General features: G+C 44.2%; 1 protein-coding gene across 5 annotated transcripts in view; it reads right to left on the bottom strand.

Moving 5' to 3' along the window:
- Nucleotides 1-957: 957 nt before the first annotated feature.
- LOC113984320 (melanotransferrin-like) overlaps nucleotides 958-17,860 on the bottom strand; it is a 22,137-nt gene continuing 5,234 nt past the window's right edge. The window contains exons 2-20 of one of the 5 annotated variants that reach the window (XR_003539463.2): nucleotides 16,693-16,769; nucleotides 13,479-13,616; nucleotides 12,657-12,820; nucleotides 11,467-11,566; nucleotides 10,265-10,441; nucleotides 9,618-9,780; nucleotides 9,447-9,511; nucleotides 8,615-8,772; nucleotides 7,416-7,602; nucleotides 7,098-7,246; nucleotides 6,784-6,874; nucleotides 6,409-6,477; nucleotides 5,969-6,151; nucleotides 5,548-5,704; nucleotides 4,740-4,822; nucleotides 3,324-3,508; nucleotides 2,760-2,946; nucleotides 1,840-2,008; nucleotides 958-1,751 (exon numbers count right to left, since the gene is read on the bottom strand). Coding sequence is in view for 3 of the 5 variants with exons in the window: in XM_027714272.2 (XP_027570073.1) it covers nucleotides 1,959-2,008; nucleotides 2,760-2,946; nucleotides 3,324-3,508; nucleotides 4,740-4,822; nucleotides 5,548-5,704; nucleotides 5,969-6,151; nucleotides 6,409-6,477; nucleotides 6,784-6,874; nucleotides 7,098-7,246; nucleotides 7,416-7,602; nucleotides 8,615-8,772; nucleotides 9,447-9,511; nucleotides 9,618-9,780; nucleotides 10,265-10,441; nucleotides 11,467-11,566; nucleotides 12,657-12,820; nucleotides 13,479-13,530 (2,220 nt within the window). In the remaining 2 variants the exon portion in view is untranslated. Of the gene's footprint in view, nucleotides 2,009-2,759; nucleotides 2,947-3,323; nucleotides 3,509-4,739; nucleotides 4,823-5,547; nucleotides 5,705-5,968; nucleotides 6,152-6,408; nucleotides 6,478-6,783; nucleotides 6,875-7,097; nucleotides 7,247-7,415; nucleotides 7,603-8,614; nucleotides 8,773-9,446; nucleotides 9,512-9,617; nucleotides 9,781-10,264; nucleotides 10,442-11,466; nucleotides 11,567-12,656; nucleotides 12,821-13,478; nucleotides 13,617-14,888; nucleotides 15,915-15,949; nucleotides 16,041-16,692; nucleotides 16,770-17,860 lie in introns of those variants that run through there. The other 4 variants (XR_005564599.1, XM_027714272.2, XM_027714274.2 and 1 more) reach the window with 4 other exon arrangements.

Below are 17,860 nucleotides of genomic sequence, written 5' to 3'. Positions count from 1 at the left end.
AAGAGGAATTTTAAGCATGATTTCAAGCATGATCTATTCACAGCATTGAGGCTGCATCCATCTCTTGAGACAGCAGACTAGTAGGAGCCCAAGAGCACGGCCAGTTCCTGCTCTGCTCAGAGCTGAGATTCCAGGCTGGAGCTGGCCAGTGGTCCAGGCTCTGCAAGGCAGCACCTGATGCTTGGGAATCAGAGCTGGAGCACAGGAACATCACCAAGGCCTGTACTGTCTGTGTCAGAAAATGGCATTCCTGCCCTTCCAACCCTTAAAATGCTGTGTATAACCCAGATTTTCGATTGATCACTGATCAGCTTGGCAAAGCTAAGCTCCGGGGGCATTTCTTCACTGCTCTCAGAACTGCCTTCTCCGAAGTGCAGTGCTCCATGGGCCCCGCAGAGGGCATGGAAGCTCCAGGAAGGAAAGGCAGGGAGCACCTCAGAGGCTAAGGAAGCATCCTCGTATTCCCCTGCTCCTTCAGGCCTACAGCTCTTTGGCTGCAACACCGTATCCGAGGATTTGGCTCTGTTACCAGACTGGGACTTGCTTTACTCACCATTTAGCCATTACCTTTACCTTTCTGGGAAAGGTGGAGGAGTTTGGATTTGGGTGCTCTCGTTGGGTTAGTCAGTGTCAAACAATGGCACAAACACGATGGAGAGCAGTCTCAGCTCAGATGCACTGAATCCTAAACACTTCATAGTCAGAGTGCAAAGTTTTTCCTTCTCAGGAAGTGAAAAGGGACAGAAGAGGTGTGACTGTAAGTCACACAACAGGAAAGACAAACTGTTTAAAACTTGTTGGAAGAAACTGTTTAAAGCCAGGTATTTTTAGCAGCATTTTTTACAACTGAGTACGGCTGCCTGGCTTTGCTGGTTTTGGAGGAGGGGGTTTTTATGTCTTTCCTTTATATGGCAGATACACTGGCTTTATTGTCTGCACTAGTTGCATCTCATTTATTAATAGCTGAGGTTTATACAACTGCAACATACGTAGCAAGGTCTGGAAAGTTTTGAGTGAAGGATTTTAAATTATTTTGTTAATTAAAAACTTAACCTTGTCTGAGAGCAGAGGGTGGTAACACTTACAAACTGAAATGAGCCTGCCCATGAAGAGCCATCCACTCTCAATCTTCATCCACTAACAGCCACTTTCTGTTTGTAAAACCCATGCTGTTTCATTGATAAGTAATATTTTGACCATTCATAGAATCTTATATTCAAAGTGTCAAAGTACTAAAAAATAATGGTTGGAGGTTTTGAGAAGAATGAATATCCACTGCTTTTTTTTTTTCACCTTAGGGCTGCAAACATCCAGTTCTGCTGGCTCTTAAATGCCTTAATACATTTATTTGTGAGAAAAAAATTGGTTTCATTTAGTAGTAAAAATCCTTGGTTAAAAAAGCAAATACATTTTCCCAGTTAAAAGCAGAAAAGACCACTGCTCTGATAGTAACTACATATACAGCCTATGGCATATATGTGTGCATTCTGCAAGGACTATCTGGCTGCAACCAAAATCACAGATACAGGAGGACAATGCTGCAGTTACCAAAATATCAGTTGACTGGGGGTGGGGTTTGCATGGAAACTCCTTATAAGACAAGCAAGGCAAACTGCTACCAACTAACCTGTGCTACTGATGCCAGGCTGTATTTTAGTCCATGGTATTGGCCCTGCTATTTCCACAAAAATGCTGATTTCTCCAGAGTAGTTGTAGAAAATTGCTGATCCTACTTCTGTGCTCTGGCTGTGCTGTTCCCAAACAGGAAAGGGGGAGTTTTACATTATCATAAACTTCAAACCTGCTTTAAAAAAAAAGACAAGAAGGTATTCAGCATACATTTCTAGAGATGCCTGTTTCCTTGCTGATCGCTTTGGATGGGTTGGACTTGCACATTTCCTGGTTTTCAATAATGATGGTGATGTGGTGATGTGCCTTGAACAGCCTCTGTATCACTGTCAGTTGGATGAGGATGCACAGATATCCTGTTTGCAGAAGTCCAGGATGCCTGCAAACCAGAAAGAAAATACCTAAAGATGCTATCAGCTTTAAAAGTAGTAAATTCTTCAAGTACTATTCATTAAAACAGAGGTAAAATTTCCCTTTTGAATTTCAGTTCTTTAACAACTTAGACTCCCAGAAGTCTAATTTCATGTGTAACCTTCATTTACTTCAATACAGATTTTCAGATCCATAGGCAGTGCCAGTTTTGCTGACAGCTAAATGCACACTTCACACTTCAGACAGTTTTCAGTGGAAAATCATGAAAAAGCCACCTTAAGGGATGAGTTTTATAAAGGTTTTGATCTTAACCCCTATAGTGTGATCTTTTTAAAAAGGAAATTATTTAACTTATTTTGAGGTTAATTCAAGAATTAAATATAAAATTTCTTATCTTTTTCCCCAAGTTTGGCATATACAAATGAACATTATATGTCCTTTTTCCTGAACTGATCCCTGGAATTGAAGGGGAAAAAATTCAGAGTGAGAGTAAAACAGTCCTATTTCAATAACCTCATATTTGCTCTACAAATGTGTTGGTTATTCTTTTTCTGCAAAGCTCCACTTTCAGTGCTTTGAGATAGGAGCTTTAAGAAGTTCTAAAGGAGCTCCAAACACAGGACTCCTTGGGAAATTATTCCTAACAGGATTATGTAGAACATACTTTCCCACGCAGCCTAAACAAAAGGGCAATAGCTGTGCACAGAGGGCTGCCTGCTGCATTTCTCTCTAACTCAGAATTAAGGACTTGACTTTACCTGCAGGTGTGCAATTAAACACCGATTCTGCCAGCTGGATGAAAGAATCTCCAAGGATTTCCTGATAGCTCAGGTGACTTGCAGGAACAAGGTACTGAGTAGCATCTTTGAAAAGCAGATCACTTCCACCGAACTTCCACGACTGAAAGAGCTGGAATTCAGAATCCAATTTGCTTCCCAGAGATTCCTAAACAGAGAAGAAGTTTCACAGCTTGGATCAGAAGTAGAAGGTTAAGCTGGTGACTCTCAATTTTAGGTATAGCAGAAAGAAGAGTCCACATTTATCTAGCACTGTCCTTATTGGTACAAGATGCAGTTTTGCAGTGCCTTATTTTTCAGCAAAAGTGTGGCCACTGCTGAATGGGAACTGGTGCCAAAATACCCCTTTAGAGAACCCAAATAATTATTTTCTTAACACCCTATGCACATTTTTAATTCCTTCGTACTGGATCTGAAGGCACTTTAATGTGCGTAGTATAGAAAGCTTTGGATCTCGACAGGGTTTTCAGGAGTTGTACATAACAGGTGACAACAAGCCAAGCTTTTCCCTGTTCCCTGCCTCACCTGGGATTGCATCAGGAAGTCATAGATCTTAGTGACAGTGACTGGGCGAGTCATGACAGTGCTGGGGGGGATGGGGCCCAGGTGACACCCTGGCCACTCCGTGACTGCGGCGCGGGTCCCGTCCGGGCACAGCAGCTCAAAGTCAAGGGCGGTGTAACCTTTTACCCAACCAGAGCTGTCCAGATCTAAAAAGAAAACAAAGTGAAAGCAAATCCTTTTTCAAAAGTAAAGCAGAAGACAGGGTGAATCTCATGGAAAATGTTAAAAATGGAGAGGAAGAAGCTTAGTCAGTGTGTTCCAAACAGATGCAGCGTCTGTGTGGTCATTTATTGGGAATGCACAAGGACCAGGGTAGTGGTTGCACTGAGGAAACAGGTCAGTGAACTTAAGCTGTGCCTATCAACTAAAACCACAGTAATATCAAGGCCTATCATGTCTCCCCTTCATCTGTGACCAGATCCCTTTCTGGAAAAAAAGCACTTTGGCCTGCATGTCCTTTGCTTCCCCAAACAAACTGCTCATTGCTGCATGAATTCCTGGGGGTTTCCAGGCCCTTACACCCCCACTTGATCTTAGAGAGATTCTTCTCTTCGAGAAGTCTCTTCTGTTACTGAAATTGCCTAAAATAGAATTTCAGTGTGCTTCATCAGGCTGAACAAAATGAGGATTCCCTTTCCCCTCGACTCTATGAAAAGTATGTTTGGGCTGTTAGAGCAGTAAACATCATTTAAGAGACTGAGGGGATTTAAGCTCCTGCAACCAAAATCATTTTGATCAACAAAATCCAATTGCTAGACTGTTGCAAAGATCAGTGTTTCCCAGAGGAAATTAAATATTTCACAGTGTAGTAACATTGCTATTTTAGAAACTGTGAAAGGCAAAATAATTTGCAATGGTTTTGTCTATTAAGCTGTTAGACCTGTTTATCCCATAACTGCCTGTGAAACAATACAAGAAGTTGCCATGTCACAGTGAAGCCAAAGAACATCTCCCAGCACAAACACCCACAGCACTGCCCTTACCTGCCATTTTCATGCTGGAAACTCTGATTTAAAAACAATGGGTACCTGCACTTTGGCTGCCTGTGGGAGAAGGGCTGGTGGGAAAATCCTCTGCTTTTTAAAGCTTTGAGCTTTCCAAAAATTAGTGCAGTCTCCAAGGATGACTATCCCCCAACACACACTGATCTTTGCACTCAGGAATTCTTCCTCTTTCCTCTCTAACAATATCTGAGTGTTGAGCTTTACTGGAACACCCACATGCAGGAAGGTTCTTGCATTTTTCTGGTCACAAACACCACTCTGTGGACCCAGATTAAACCTGTAAAGGCTGATCCTCACAAGTGATGGTCACTTTGTGGGAAGTGACTGATGCTAATGAACATTCTCAAAGGGAAAGAGAATATCTGCATCTCACCTTCTATGTTCTGGAGCAGGTTAGAGTGTTCCAGGAAAGCTACATCTCCAAAGCTTCTTCCACTGGGATTGCCAACTAGGCACCTAGTGCAGGACAAAACCAAGAAGCGATCAGAGACAGCCACTGCACGATGACTGACATTTGCACAGTCATCTAAAGCTAAAACAGGAGTAGCTGGAAGCATCCCTCCCATCTGTAAAAACTTGGTTGTCACATGGAACAAGTTGGTGATATCAGTATGGATCACATATGTGTTCACATATTTGCTAAAACAATCCCTTCATCCCTTCCAGCAGCTCCCAAGCCAAAGCTGTGGCACAATGTGCACCTTTGCCCATGCCTAGGCAGGAAAGAGAATGTAATTCAACTAAATGCATTATATATTTTTTTTCTAAGAGTGCTTTCACCTTTAAGATTCTTCTCTGCTTCTGTCTTCAACTATTTTTTTGGTATCTCCAGTCTAATTACCTCCTGTATCCTACCCTGTTTCCTCCCACATCACCTCTGCTCTCTGACCTCTGAACTATCTTTCAATCCTTCCCCTTAATGAGTCGGTACCAATGCTCTAAGCCCTACATGTTTGGAAGCATTGCCTTGCTCTAAAAATGGTTTCATGACTATTTTAAATCAACAGTCAGCTGAACATCCCATAGCAACTGCAACCAAAACAAAAGACACTCTGGCAAAAGTTTATACAGCCAGTTGCTCAACAAAAAGGAGGAAAAAAACTTTCCAAGGAAATCATCAGCAAAATAATAATCCAATTCTGGCTATTGCTCTGCATTTCTGACTCCGACCACAAGCTCACCTGAGTGCTCCCATGTTGCCATAGTAATGTTCATTGTGACCTGCAGCACATCTGCTGGAGACTCGGGCCCCTTCCACCTCACTGTCCCCAATGCACACCTTGCACATGTTGCCATCTGCTCCCGGCATGCAGCCCTTCCAGAAGTAATTCTGATAAGCTGAGGAAAGAAAACCGAGGTGAGGTTAAGGCAAGGCATTCCAAAACCTCTTCACACATGGGAAAAGACAGGAATGGATTTCCATCCCAACAGCTAGCAAGAAGAGGGCCAAATAGTCAGATATGGGGAAACGCTGCTTCGACACCCTCTGAGACTGCAATCACTTGCTGGCTGAATCCTCATGGCCCCATCTCATTTTACTCCCAGATTTAGGGCTTCAGATTTTCGTGGTCTAGTCAACAGATAATCCAGAGTAGCCCTTACCAGAGCCAATGTCACAGTTCTGGGTATCATTCCCCAGAGCTCCCACTGTGTGTCTGGACAGCAGTAACCATCCTGCAGGACTGTACAGGTGACTGTGGCAGGACCTCCTTCCTTTGAGGTTATGGATGTTAATCTGTTTGGCACTTTTCTTAGCTAAGGCAACAGCATAAACAGGTGGCAGTGCTGCAAAACGATGACAAAAACTGGTTATACCAAGTCAATTACGTATTCCAGACAGGTACAGCCCCCTCTTCCCTCCCTCATCCTGTCACAGTATCTTCAGTTGCAGTACAGGACCTGCATTCTTTGCTTAGCCACAAAGCTCTTGTCCTAACCAGAAAATTTTTTTCCAAACAAACATGCAAATACATTCTTACATAAACCCTAGAGCAGTCTCAGGAAAAGCTAAGCATTTTGCCCTCTCAAAGTTTTTCTGTTACCTTTGTGCTTAACATGAATTAGTTTTCCTGTTTTCTCCATGATCTCAGCAGCTTGGGCACAATCTCCCCCTGGAGAGGAGAGACAATTATTAAGGATCTTGCCACTACTGTCATTCCTTTTACATGGCAGCACACCAACAAAACCCTTGTGATCCTCTTCAGCCACGCCAGCACGTCTGTCCCTTTTACAGAAGGGATGTAATAAATGGACCAAATGCTAGAGACAGTTAGTGGAGCAGCTGGGGAGAGTATTTGGACACATATATTAATTCCTGCTTCCATCACAAAACATCACAAACTGTGGAAATTTAACTGTATTCTTAATGGCACCTTTTTGACTCCCTCTCTCCTTGAAAAGGTCACTTGAGAACTCACCATAACACTCTGCAGCTACAGGCACCAGCCCACACCTCCCTGCAATGTAGACGTGTGTGGCGTCCAGGGTCACCGCGTCCGCCTCACTGCTCTGCCAGCAGCATTCCAGAAAAGAACAAAACCAGGATTGGCATCAGTTGTGTATCCAAGCAGTTGTGCTTCTCCACGGGTTAGAAATTCCCCTGCACAAACTCCCTCTCATTCCCACTTGTTCCTCTGATGTACAAGCTGGTTCTCCTCCAGTTCAGGTCAGACCAGGACATACACACCCTGTGCACTCTTATCACACACTCCGAGCAGAGGGAGTCTCCTACCTTGATCATTTCAATGCATTTGGTCATGGAAGTTGCTTGGACACAGACTAAGGGGTCGGATTTGATGCTCAGTGCCCACTCCTCACATTTGTGAAGCTCAGCATCGCTGATGCAGCACCAGCGCACGACACTGTTCTCCAAAGAGCTCCCTGGGAGGGAGGGAAGGAGCACAGTGAGATCACGTCACCAATGCACCAATCTGTTATTTGCTAAGGGGATGTTTGGGTCTATGCACTTGTGCCTGGCAGGGAGGAATTACATGGAAGGAGAACTTTTTCTTCCCTTTCCTTAGCTACAGTCCCCTGGAAGGCTTCTCACCTTCGTGGCCCAGTCCCTTAAGGAGAGCTACATAATCCAGACCAAGGACATAGGCAATCTCCAGCTGCTCCTCGAGAAGCTGCAGGTGCTGAGTGGCATCTCGGAACAGCAGGTTCTTTCCTCCAAAGGGAGCTGAAGTGAAGAGTTCAAATCTGGCTCTTTCCTTCCCTTTTTGCCCAAAGAGGCGCTGGGACAAGAACAACACTTTTAATTGCAACAAATCTGCCCATTCTTCCAGTAACAGGCAGCCTCATCCTTCCCTCCCTTCACATCAGTGCTTTGTAACATAGCACTCAGAACAAACCCCACAGGTACTGCAGTGAGCAGATGGTTGCAGTCTTAAAAGCATTACATGGTTCACTTTTTTTAAGAGTTTTTAAGAGTTTTTTCCAATTTTAGTTATTCCAATTTATTGGGCTGTGCTCAGTGTCCCCTACCCTGGCAAGGCAATCAAGGAAGCAAAACTGAGCGAGAAACACTTGTGCAGCAAAGGGGTGCAAAGATATCTTGTACTTTATGATTGGAAAGTAGCCCATGCAAAGCAGCTCCATTCAGCCTGATGGCACTGAGAAGTGTAGCAGGACCTCTGCTGCACAGCTAAGGTGTGTTAATAAGTGCACTGACAAAGGCACATGAAGTTTCTCAATAAAGGAAAGATTGTGTATAACTGCTCTCTACAGGGTCTGCGTGACAGCCCAGCCCAGCCCACTGGGGTGAATTATTCACTGTCTACTGAACTAATTTAAGGGCTGAGTGGCTTCATAAATTCTGCATTTCAGGTTCAGCTTCAAATAGATTCCAGGATGCCAAGATATCAGATACCATTCAGAAGTTAAGAAGAAAAAAGAGGAAGAAAGGTGAGCCCTGACAGAACCTGCACATCTCCCTCAGCTACACAGAAATTCACTTAAGTTCCAGGGCAGGATGAACATCATCAGCCATTTTGCAGTTTGGGTGTTATGGCATCTTCCCCTTCTTTACTTATCTATTGCCAGTCTCCTACAGAAGAACACTTCAGAGAAAAGTAAAACCTTGCAGAAGCCAGTGCAGGATCCTTCCCCAGAACAAACAATTTTTAGGGCTTTATTCACACTAACTACAAATTTCTCAAGAAAAAAGGCAAACTGGAAGGTAATCACCACGCTAATATGGAAGAAAAACCTGTGTCTGGAGATCTACAGCTTATAACATGCACTCACTTGGATCATGCTGAGGAATTTGTTGGTGATCTTGTGGAAGTTGTTGCGGGTGACGATGCCCCGGCCAGGCCCCTTGCCCAGGTTACAGGTGCTGTACTCGCTCAGCTCAGCTGTGCTCCCATCAGGACACAGGAGTTCATATTCCTGTTCTTCTGACTCTGAAACAAGCAGACACTCAGGAACCTGCCAAGTGAGCCATGACTGGGCAGCAGGCACAGAGAGGGAATGTAAGGCATATTTCAGGGGAGGTTGCTCAAAGGTGATGCAGGCAGCACAGGGTACCAAGAGCACCTGGGAAAGTGGTCTTTGATTAGTTCTTCTCTTTACAAAGAGAGGGACCTCAGCCAGAGGTGCCTCAAAATACCCTTTAAGCTGTACCCCTGTAACTATGTTTGTTTAAAAATACTTACCTGCTAACACTACTGCTAACCACCTTCAAAACCATCAGTAAAGAGATCGACTGAGTTTAAAAGTACAAAGCAGGTATACAGGAACTTCACATCCCAGCAGCTCAATACACTGAATTTAAAAAGGCATGTTATAACTCAGGCAAAGCAAATTCTGACAGCTGTGTCAGAGACTTCAGTCTAAAGAAATCAACTGTATAAAAACATCTTTATGCTTCCATTTTAAGAATCTCCTGTGAGCAATTATTGCTCACTTACCCTTTCCTCTTCTGTTTCCTTGTGTGGACAGCCAAGAAATACTATTGAGCTGCTCACATGGATTGAATTTTCACTGGAAACAACATAAATATTGGCATAATCCCCAAATTGCTCTGCAGGAAAGAGCACATCCATAGATTAAAAGCAGTCTGAGTTTTTAGGATTACCTGTGGCACTCAGAATTCTTAGATGATCTAAAAAGGCAACATCTGCCACTCCCTCCTTCAAGCACCTGCAGGAAGACAAATGCCATCCTGTTAACATGTCACCTGGCTTTCCTCCCTTACAAGTTCTTTTTGTCCCAAAGGTGAATTTAGTGCCAGTGTCCCAGAGCTCACCTGAAGGCTCCTTCAGAGTCATAGAAGGGTTCATTGCTGCTTGTCTCACAGAAGTGGTTCTTGTCTCTGACATAGGATTTTTGTCCTTGGCAGAGAGCACACAGTCGAGGAGCAGCAACACCAACCCCAGGGATGCAGCTTGCATTGAAATACTCACTGATTGCTGCAGGTGTAGGGGGAAAAACAAAGCAAAATAAAAAGAAAGAAAGGAGTCAAATGGGAAAAAAAAAAAAGAAGGAAAAGGGGCCACACATACCATGGACATAACTAAGACCATGGTGGTTTTAGAAATAAACAAGTTCTTCAAATGCAGCTTTAACTTTCTCTAGACTCCAAATCTGAAACATTTGCTGTAAACAGAGTGATCAAATTTTGCTTGTTTAAAACCATCTTTGTGCTGGTTAGACATTACAAAGATTTGCTCCCCGCATATAGAACACGAAGATTTCCTGTTTTGGTAACAACTCTGCTGCTTTGAGATCACTGAAAAAGTTCTGAAGAGAGCTAAGAGCCAGTAGCAGAAACACTCCAAGAGGATCTAGTATCCACAAATCCCTTTAACTTCCACACAGCCCAGTTCATCCCACATCTGCTGGCACTTCACTTACTCCTGCTGAGGGCAGAGCCCTGTGGCTCCTATCACCCACCTTGGCTCAGAGGTTGTGCCTCATCCCAGGAAAGGTCATTTCTTGCAAGGAGGAAGCCAAATGGAACATTCCAGCCCGATGTCCACCTGGCTCCATTGTGGCAGCTGCGCACACCTCGCAGCCTCTGGATATCCAGAGTTCCTCGTCTGGCAACGGCCACAGCAAACACACAATTTCCTGCAGTAGCACAAAATATGTAACAGAAAGAAAAAATACATCCCAATTCTGCAGCTTCCATCTGTGTACAGGAGTTGAATAACTTCTGTGAACATGGCCAAGGGAAAATCTACACTAGGTAGATTAAATGTAGGTGCTGATGCCAGAAACTTAACTACACACTGGGTACATGACACCTTGTCAAACAAGTGATGCAAGTGATGTGCAAGCAAGAATGTAAAAATCTGATGGAAAAAGCTCACAAGCCCATCCAGCTCCATCATACAATGCAACTGCTTCTCAAGAATTTTGAACATTTGCATCACACTCTTTAGGTACTGTAATGAAAGAACTCCTACATCTTATCCTCAGAACATATTCACCATTTCATGGTGTGTCAGCCAAAACAAGGTTCGTCTCTGTTCTCATACCTTCTCCTTATTAATCTCTTCCTACATCCATCTGCTAATTTGGCTTCCTTCTCAGATTCATGTCCCCTAGTATTTTGTACTGTGTGCTTGATTTGGGCTCAGACTTATTTATTCTTGCCTTACAAATCATTCATTGCAGACTGTTCAGGACTGACAGGAGAGAAGAGGAATCTTACCATGATAAGATTCTCCCCCTTATATTCTCGCCTTTTAGGGTGAGAAGGAGAATTAATTCATGAGAGAAGATAATCTCTTAAAGAACTGATAGTAAACGTTCAGTTAGGCTGATAAAGAGCATGGTGTAAGAATTGACACAGGTGGAGTAAAATCCTTCTTATTCCCTACAAGATCCAGACTCCAGCCCAGCAGTGCTGTGGGCAGGGGTAGGTACAGTCAGTCTGTCACAGTGTCAGTGCCACAGGCAGAAAGGCTGCTGGGCACAAAGCACCACTGGGATTTTATTCATCATTACTAAGTATTTTAGAAAATGTTGTTTACCACCTCCATACTCCTATAAAGTTAATAAAAAACATAGATTTTTTTTTTCAAGAAATTCTAGAGTAATTTCTTAGCCAAATCAGAAGTACAGCTTATTCTTTTGCTTTACCAGCCTACCTTGATCATAGATCTCCTTTGCCACCACTGCCAAACCATAAAGTTTTACAGCAGAGTAAACATCTCCAGCATCCAAGGAAGCAGCATCTGCTTTATTTGCCTTAAAAACAATAGCAAAACTCTCAAAACAACTGTGTTTACAAGAAAACAAACAGAAGCTTCAAGACCACATTTTTTTGCTTGAGAAGCAGTAATCAGTGATTTTTACAAGCATTTGCTTTGTTTTTAATTGAACCCCTGCTACAAAACATGGTGAAATATTAGCAATGAATGCTGAGTTACCTTCAAAAAATACCAGTTCTTTTCCACTAACATTCTTTTTCCCTTCTTCTCTGGGTCTTCCATTCCAAAACCACAATTCTGATGTGAAGAAAAAGGTAACTCCTATTTTCCCCTACTGCTCCCCTAGACCCCAAATCCTTCTCAGAGTTCTCCTGGGTATAATCTTTCCATAACCCAGAAAGTTGAACTGAATTTTATTTAAAATAGCTGCAAGACTGAATGAAAACATGAAATAAATTATACCCTGAACCAACAAGAAAGTTTTCTTTGTTGTGTTTCCCAGGTCAGATTTGGACTCCACTTTTTGAAGGCAACCAGGACTGAATGTAAATGTTAATGAAATTATTCTAAAGCAAATGCTTATCTTCCTTTTCCATTAATGGTTTTTGTCAAAGCATTTAGCATTATGAAAATTCCATTTCAGAACTGCTCAATTACAAGAGCTTACACTTAAAAAAGGTCTGATGTGTAATTTTATTCAAAATGAAATTTTTTATATGAAAAAGACTTTGCTCTTTACTTCAGAACAGACTGACTAGGGGCTAAAAATAGTATGGAAGAAAGGGAAGATAAAATATTAATTACAGTCGGAGTAGGACCAGAACACACAAACAAGGGAAATGCTCTGAGCAAGTTCTACTTTAATAGTTTGGGTTTATCCATTTATTTCCAAGCAGTCTTCTATATTTCTTGGAGATTGCAAGGGCATTAGCAGGGATGAAAAAGTATGTCTAGGAGAATGCTCATGGGATTTAACTCTTGCCTCTCAAGCAACCATGCACTTTGCATATATGCAGTTCTATCTTTTCTGTATCATTTTATTCTCCCATAGATTCTGTTTGCCAGTTACTCTTTTAAAAGAGGATCTGGACTCCAAATCAGCTTTAAAAAAATCTCTGTGAACTCACCCTGATTTTATCAATGCAGTCATAGGTATTGTGGGCTCTGATGCAAGAAATCCTGGCAAAGGAAGTGGCAGTGGCGAGGGGCAGCACGGCCGTGAGCGCCTTGGCCAGCTCGGCACACTTCCTCTGCTCCAGGTCAGACAGGGTGCACCAGCGGAATTTCTTCCCTGTACCATCAAAAAAGAAGTCAAGACTTGCAGGATTTCACAAAAAAAACCCTCAGTTTAAGACCTTGCAGTTACTGCAGCTCGAGAGAATCTTAAGCCATGTAATGAAAACCAGGACTGAATGCCCAGCAAACACCACAACATCTCTACATTGTCATTTCCAGATGTTTCAGCATTTCACTCTCTGGTGATCTACTAATATTACACAAAAATATTGCCTGGAATAAGTAATGTTTATAATTAAAAGATGAAAGTTTTTATTTCTTCCAGCATAGCATCAGACACTAGTACTCCACTTGTTTTGATGTTAATTGAGTACAATTCCAAGGACAATCCCTCGTGGATTTAGAGGGGAGCAGCTTGAAGTTCACTGACTCATTTTGACAGCGTTAATGAGTGCCCAGATCCCAACTCTTCAAAGGAAACAAACCTCCCCTGAATCACTAAGGATACACTGAGCGTATCAAGCAGCTTCAAAACTAACAGGGTCACCATCTGCCAATGATCAAACAGCAAAAATACAGGCAAATGGAAACCACAGGCACAGCTCAGGCTGCAACTTCTTTGCACAGAAGAAAACAAAACCAAAGCATATATTAGTTTGGAGGTTACCCTCCCAGAGGTCACCTTTCTCTCTCCCTCTCTGCATCAGCCTTACCTGAAGAGAGCGAAGAGAAGATGATTAGGACGATTAAAATCACTGTCTTCATGGTTACAGCAGCTCAGCAAGGATCTTCTCTCTACCCTGACTCTCTGCCTCCTCATACCAGGAATTCCACAGTGCTGACCAAAGCTTCTGGAAGATAACAAAGGGGTTTTAGGCATCAACAAGGATAAACCAAGATTTAAGAAAACAAACAAACTGTCAGGGGATGGTATAACCTTGTATGCAAGGGAGAAAGGGACAGTGTCCTAGTCCTATCTGCAGATGGAAAAAATCTGTGCATTTTCTGCTTTGTTTTGATCAGACACAGGAAGAGATGTAATCCTCTGCTTAAGAAACAAATTGTGCTTCTGCTTTTTCAAAATGCTTCTGGGAGATGGGTAGGACTTGAACCTGTCTTACAACAGAGATACCTAAAGCTAAGTGAATTGTCCAAACTACTGACCATATCTCTCTACAGAACACTGAAGGGTCCTTCTTCCCTTATTTTTTTCACCTTGATAATGGTTTATCTACTGAGTAACTTTTACCAAAAAGTAATCCTATACCTTCCCACAAAATCAGAACAGAGCTGTGACACTGTCGACTGTCTTGATTCTCTTCATTCCATTCCAGCACAGCAATGTCATCCACACTGCCTTATTTCCCTGTTTTCTAACACTTAGCCTGGAGTATTATTACCTCTTAATTACTTTACATCATTAATTCTATGGCAGAGGGAAAATACACACACATACATATACATATATCCTATATATAAAATATATATTTTTATATAATATACAGTATATATTCTATTCTATTATAGACAGGTACACTGATCTGATGATGCATAAATTATTGCTAATATGGCTCCTTCCTGTTCAGGAGAGAATTAACTATTCCAAGAGTCCTGGAAGAAGAAAGCCTTTCTCCTAACTTTCTTTTCCTTCTTCAGATTTCCTTAGTACCTTGTCTGCTTCACCCATTTTTGCAGATACTTTTCCCAGATTTCTTTTGCTGCCTTATGTCCCCTTCCCTCATGATACTCAGCCACCATTCACCACTTGCTTCTTTCACATTCAGATTGCTGATCTCTGAGTTTCACAGGTTGCCTCTCCGGATCTGCAACATTTTTTGGGGTGTTACTGATCTGATCACAGAAGTTACACAGAATCACAGGATGATTTGGGTTGGAAGGGACTTTAAAGCTCATCTCATTCCACCCCCTTCCCTGGGCAGGGACACCTTCCACTAGACCAGGTTGCTCCAAGCCCCATCCAACTTCAGGCTTTTCTCACTCCTTCCTGCACTCCCTGAACAAAAGTTCTGAAGCTCTAAGACCTCCACTCTCTCATTTTCTAAAAGAACAGCTGTGGTATGAAAAAGAGAGCAGGAGAACAGCCCCCCTTTGACTTGGCTCACCTGCACAGCCTAACACAGCTCAGTACCTGAGGGGAGTGTGTTTTATCCCTCAGTGAGTGCAGGCTTTATAGTCTTACCAGATGTCAAAAATCCCCTACAAGTGTAAGAACAAAACACATGATAAAAGCAATTTTAAAATAGTTAAATGTCCACATATTTACTTTTAATTCCAAGGAGAAAGATTAGATTAGGATAGGTCATTAATCAGTTCAGTCTATGACCATTATTATACACTATAAACAAGTGTGTTACATTTAACCTCTGAATCACTTCTGAGTCAATTCTGGGGAAACTTGCCTGTCAGGCCCACCAGCTGTTAGACAACAAAGCTTATGGCTCTTGCAAGGCTTGTACCAAAGCACCCAACACTGTCAAACCCCACTCTCTTTGAAGTTTTACTTCCTGACAATCCTACAATTATGTACAGGATAGGTACATCCCAACAATTCAGTCAGTTAATAGTATGACTGTTACATGAGGGCTGTATCTGGATTTCTGCTTAAATGTTACATATTTAACAATGAAAGGCTTTCCTGTACATGTCTAAGATATTTATACAGATACTACTGCTGCCTGTGCTGATGTGAAAAATGTAGAATGACATCAAAGTGTTGTAGACCTCATTCAGGCCTGATTAGGAAGACAAATAAACATCAATCACAAATTTAAATTAATCATGACTGCCTGAGGATCATGTCCTAAAGCTCTGAAACACAGTGGAAGGACTCTGGAATTCTTTTCCTGCTGATTCACCCTGTGAAACTACCCCCCTGCCACTGTCAAAGAAAGGTAATTAGCTACTTCCCAGTAATGTAGCATCTATGCATCTATCTAGGTATGCATCTAAGAGGGTGGAAAAGCAAATAATCTCTCTAAAATTCACTCTGTGCTGCTAGGATCCAGGCAAGGGACACCAGAGTAGGAACAGGTGTTACTGCATTACCCTGCCAGACATCTCACTTGGAGGAACAGCACTGTGTCTGTCCCATGCCGAGTGTCCTCTCCCTAAAATTCCTGCCCTGACATCCCTGGTGCTCCCACACCTGTGGACAAGAACTCACCTGCCCCTCCACAGCAGCGCTGAGCAGCAGCTGAACCCTTCCTACCCCATCCACAGCTCCCCAGCAGCGGCTCCCTCTTCAACCTGATCCACACTCCACAAACCCTCAGGGACCACCACACTAATCCCCCGGGAAATGTCCCCACACCACGTTCCCTCAGGGCCGGCCCTGTTCCCCACATCGCCTCAGCGACGGCCTCTTCCCCCGCCCCCGAGAACAGCCCTCACCCCATACCAAACCCCGTTTTGGCGAACAGCGTCGCACCCGTGCCCCCATTCCGCGTTTCCCCTGAGGAATGACCCCATCTCTACGCGCCGTATTCCCTCGGGGAATTCCAAGGAATTCCTCACACACACAGCCCGTCCCCGGGATCGCCCCCTCCCCTCACAGCGCCGGCCCCGCCCCCGCCCCGGCCCCGCCCCTCGCGCAGTTCCCGCCCTCCCGCGCGGGCCGCGGCAGAGGCGGTGCGGGAAGATGGCGGCGCGGAGCAGGTACGGGCACGGCAGGTGGGGCCGGGGCTGTCATTGTCACTGTCATTGTCACTGTCTGGGGCCGGCAGCCCTGTCTGACAGCCGGCACCCCGCGGGCGGGGGGCGTGAGGAGCAGCTGGGGCGCTGATCCGGCCTCTCCCGGGCCAGGGGCCGCAGCCGCCCCCTCCTCTCCCTCCTCTCCCTCCTCTCCCTCCTCTCCCTCCTCTCCCTCCTCTCCCTCCTCTCCCTCCTCTCCCGCTGACGTTTCCCTACCGCGGTGAACGCCGCTGTCTCTGCTGCCTCGGCCCCGTCCTTGGCATGTGCGAGGAGCCTTGTACTCATGCCCCAAGCTGGAAGGGAAGATAAGGGTTTTACGTATTTTAAGAAAGAGAAGCGCGTGGCCTTTGATAGTTTTAACTCGGTTTCACAGTCTGTAGGTGTCAGTGTGTAAGTGTTTAGTAGGAATGGGTTGACGGGGGGCAGCTGCAGCCCCCCGGGTTATGCAAGCCCGGGGCAGGATGGCTCTGAGAAGGACCTGGCCGGGCACCGACAGTCCTTTGCAGGAGATATCCTCTTACAGGTTGTGCTTTTTATAACAACTAAACTGATTAAAGAATAACGTTTCTAGGCCGGAGTTCTGTGTTCTTAGGACACACAGTCACTTTACTCCACCTTCTGTCTCAGAACCTGGAGCAAACACCTCGTGCACAGAGCGCTGTCACCTCCGGCTCGGTGCCGACAGCCGAGAGTTGTCTCCTGTCCAGAGACTGAAGTCACCGAGGGGCTGAATTACCACGGAATTCCCTGGTAGTTCCCGCTCCAACAGCCTCCAGTCGGGTGGCAGAGGCAGGAGGTCAACACTCCCCCCCCTCTTGTACCCACCAAGGTCAGGCTGTCAGGAGCAGGGAAGGTGAGACTGTTTAGTCTTGTCATCTTTACCTGTTTGTAGACAGATTTCAGAGTAAATTGATTTTCCCATGTTGGGCGCCAGAAACAATTTGGGTAAGAGCTTAGGGTCTGCAGGGAGTGTCCTTGCTCAGTGCTGATCTGGCTGAGGAAGTGGCATGTCCCGGAATGCCCTGCCCTGCCCTGCCCCGGCAGCAGGAACAGCTCCTGTGGCTCCTCTGAAGCCAGGACAGCTCATCTGTTCTGGCTGTGCACTCTTTATAGGCTGTCATGTCTGAAGGCTTATAAATGCCTTGAATACTAATGCCTTAGGCTGTAGCTAGGTTTTAATATTTTTTCCTCCATTACTTTTTAGGGTTTGAAAACTTTTCTGGTAAATTTAAGTCTAATGCTAACTGGATTACTTCAGGTTTTGACTGCCTTCAGGCTTCCACCTTGCTGATGAGCAAGTGCTCCTTTTACCCCAGTGTTTTAATATGTTGTAAAACAGGCCTTGTAATAGCACAGATTGGTGTAGGTCTAGTGTGTGATCCAG

The sequence above is a fragment of the Pipra filicauda genome, unplaced genomic scaffold, assembly GCF_003945595.2.
Source record: "Pipra filicauda isolate LSUMZ 115617 unplaced genomic scaffold, ASM394559v2 scaffold33_size4404698_pilon, whole genome shotgun sequence".
Classification (NCBI taxonomy): Eukaryota; Metazoa; Chordata; class Aves; order Passeriformes; family Pipridae; genus Pipra; species Pipra filicauda.
Note: the sequence above shows the minus strand (reverse complement) of the source record. Positions and strands in the feature narration are given on the sequence as shown.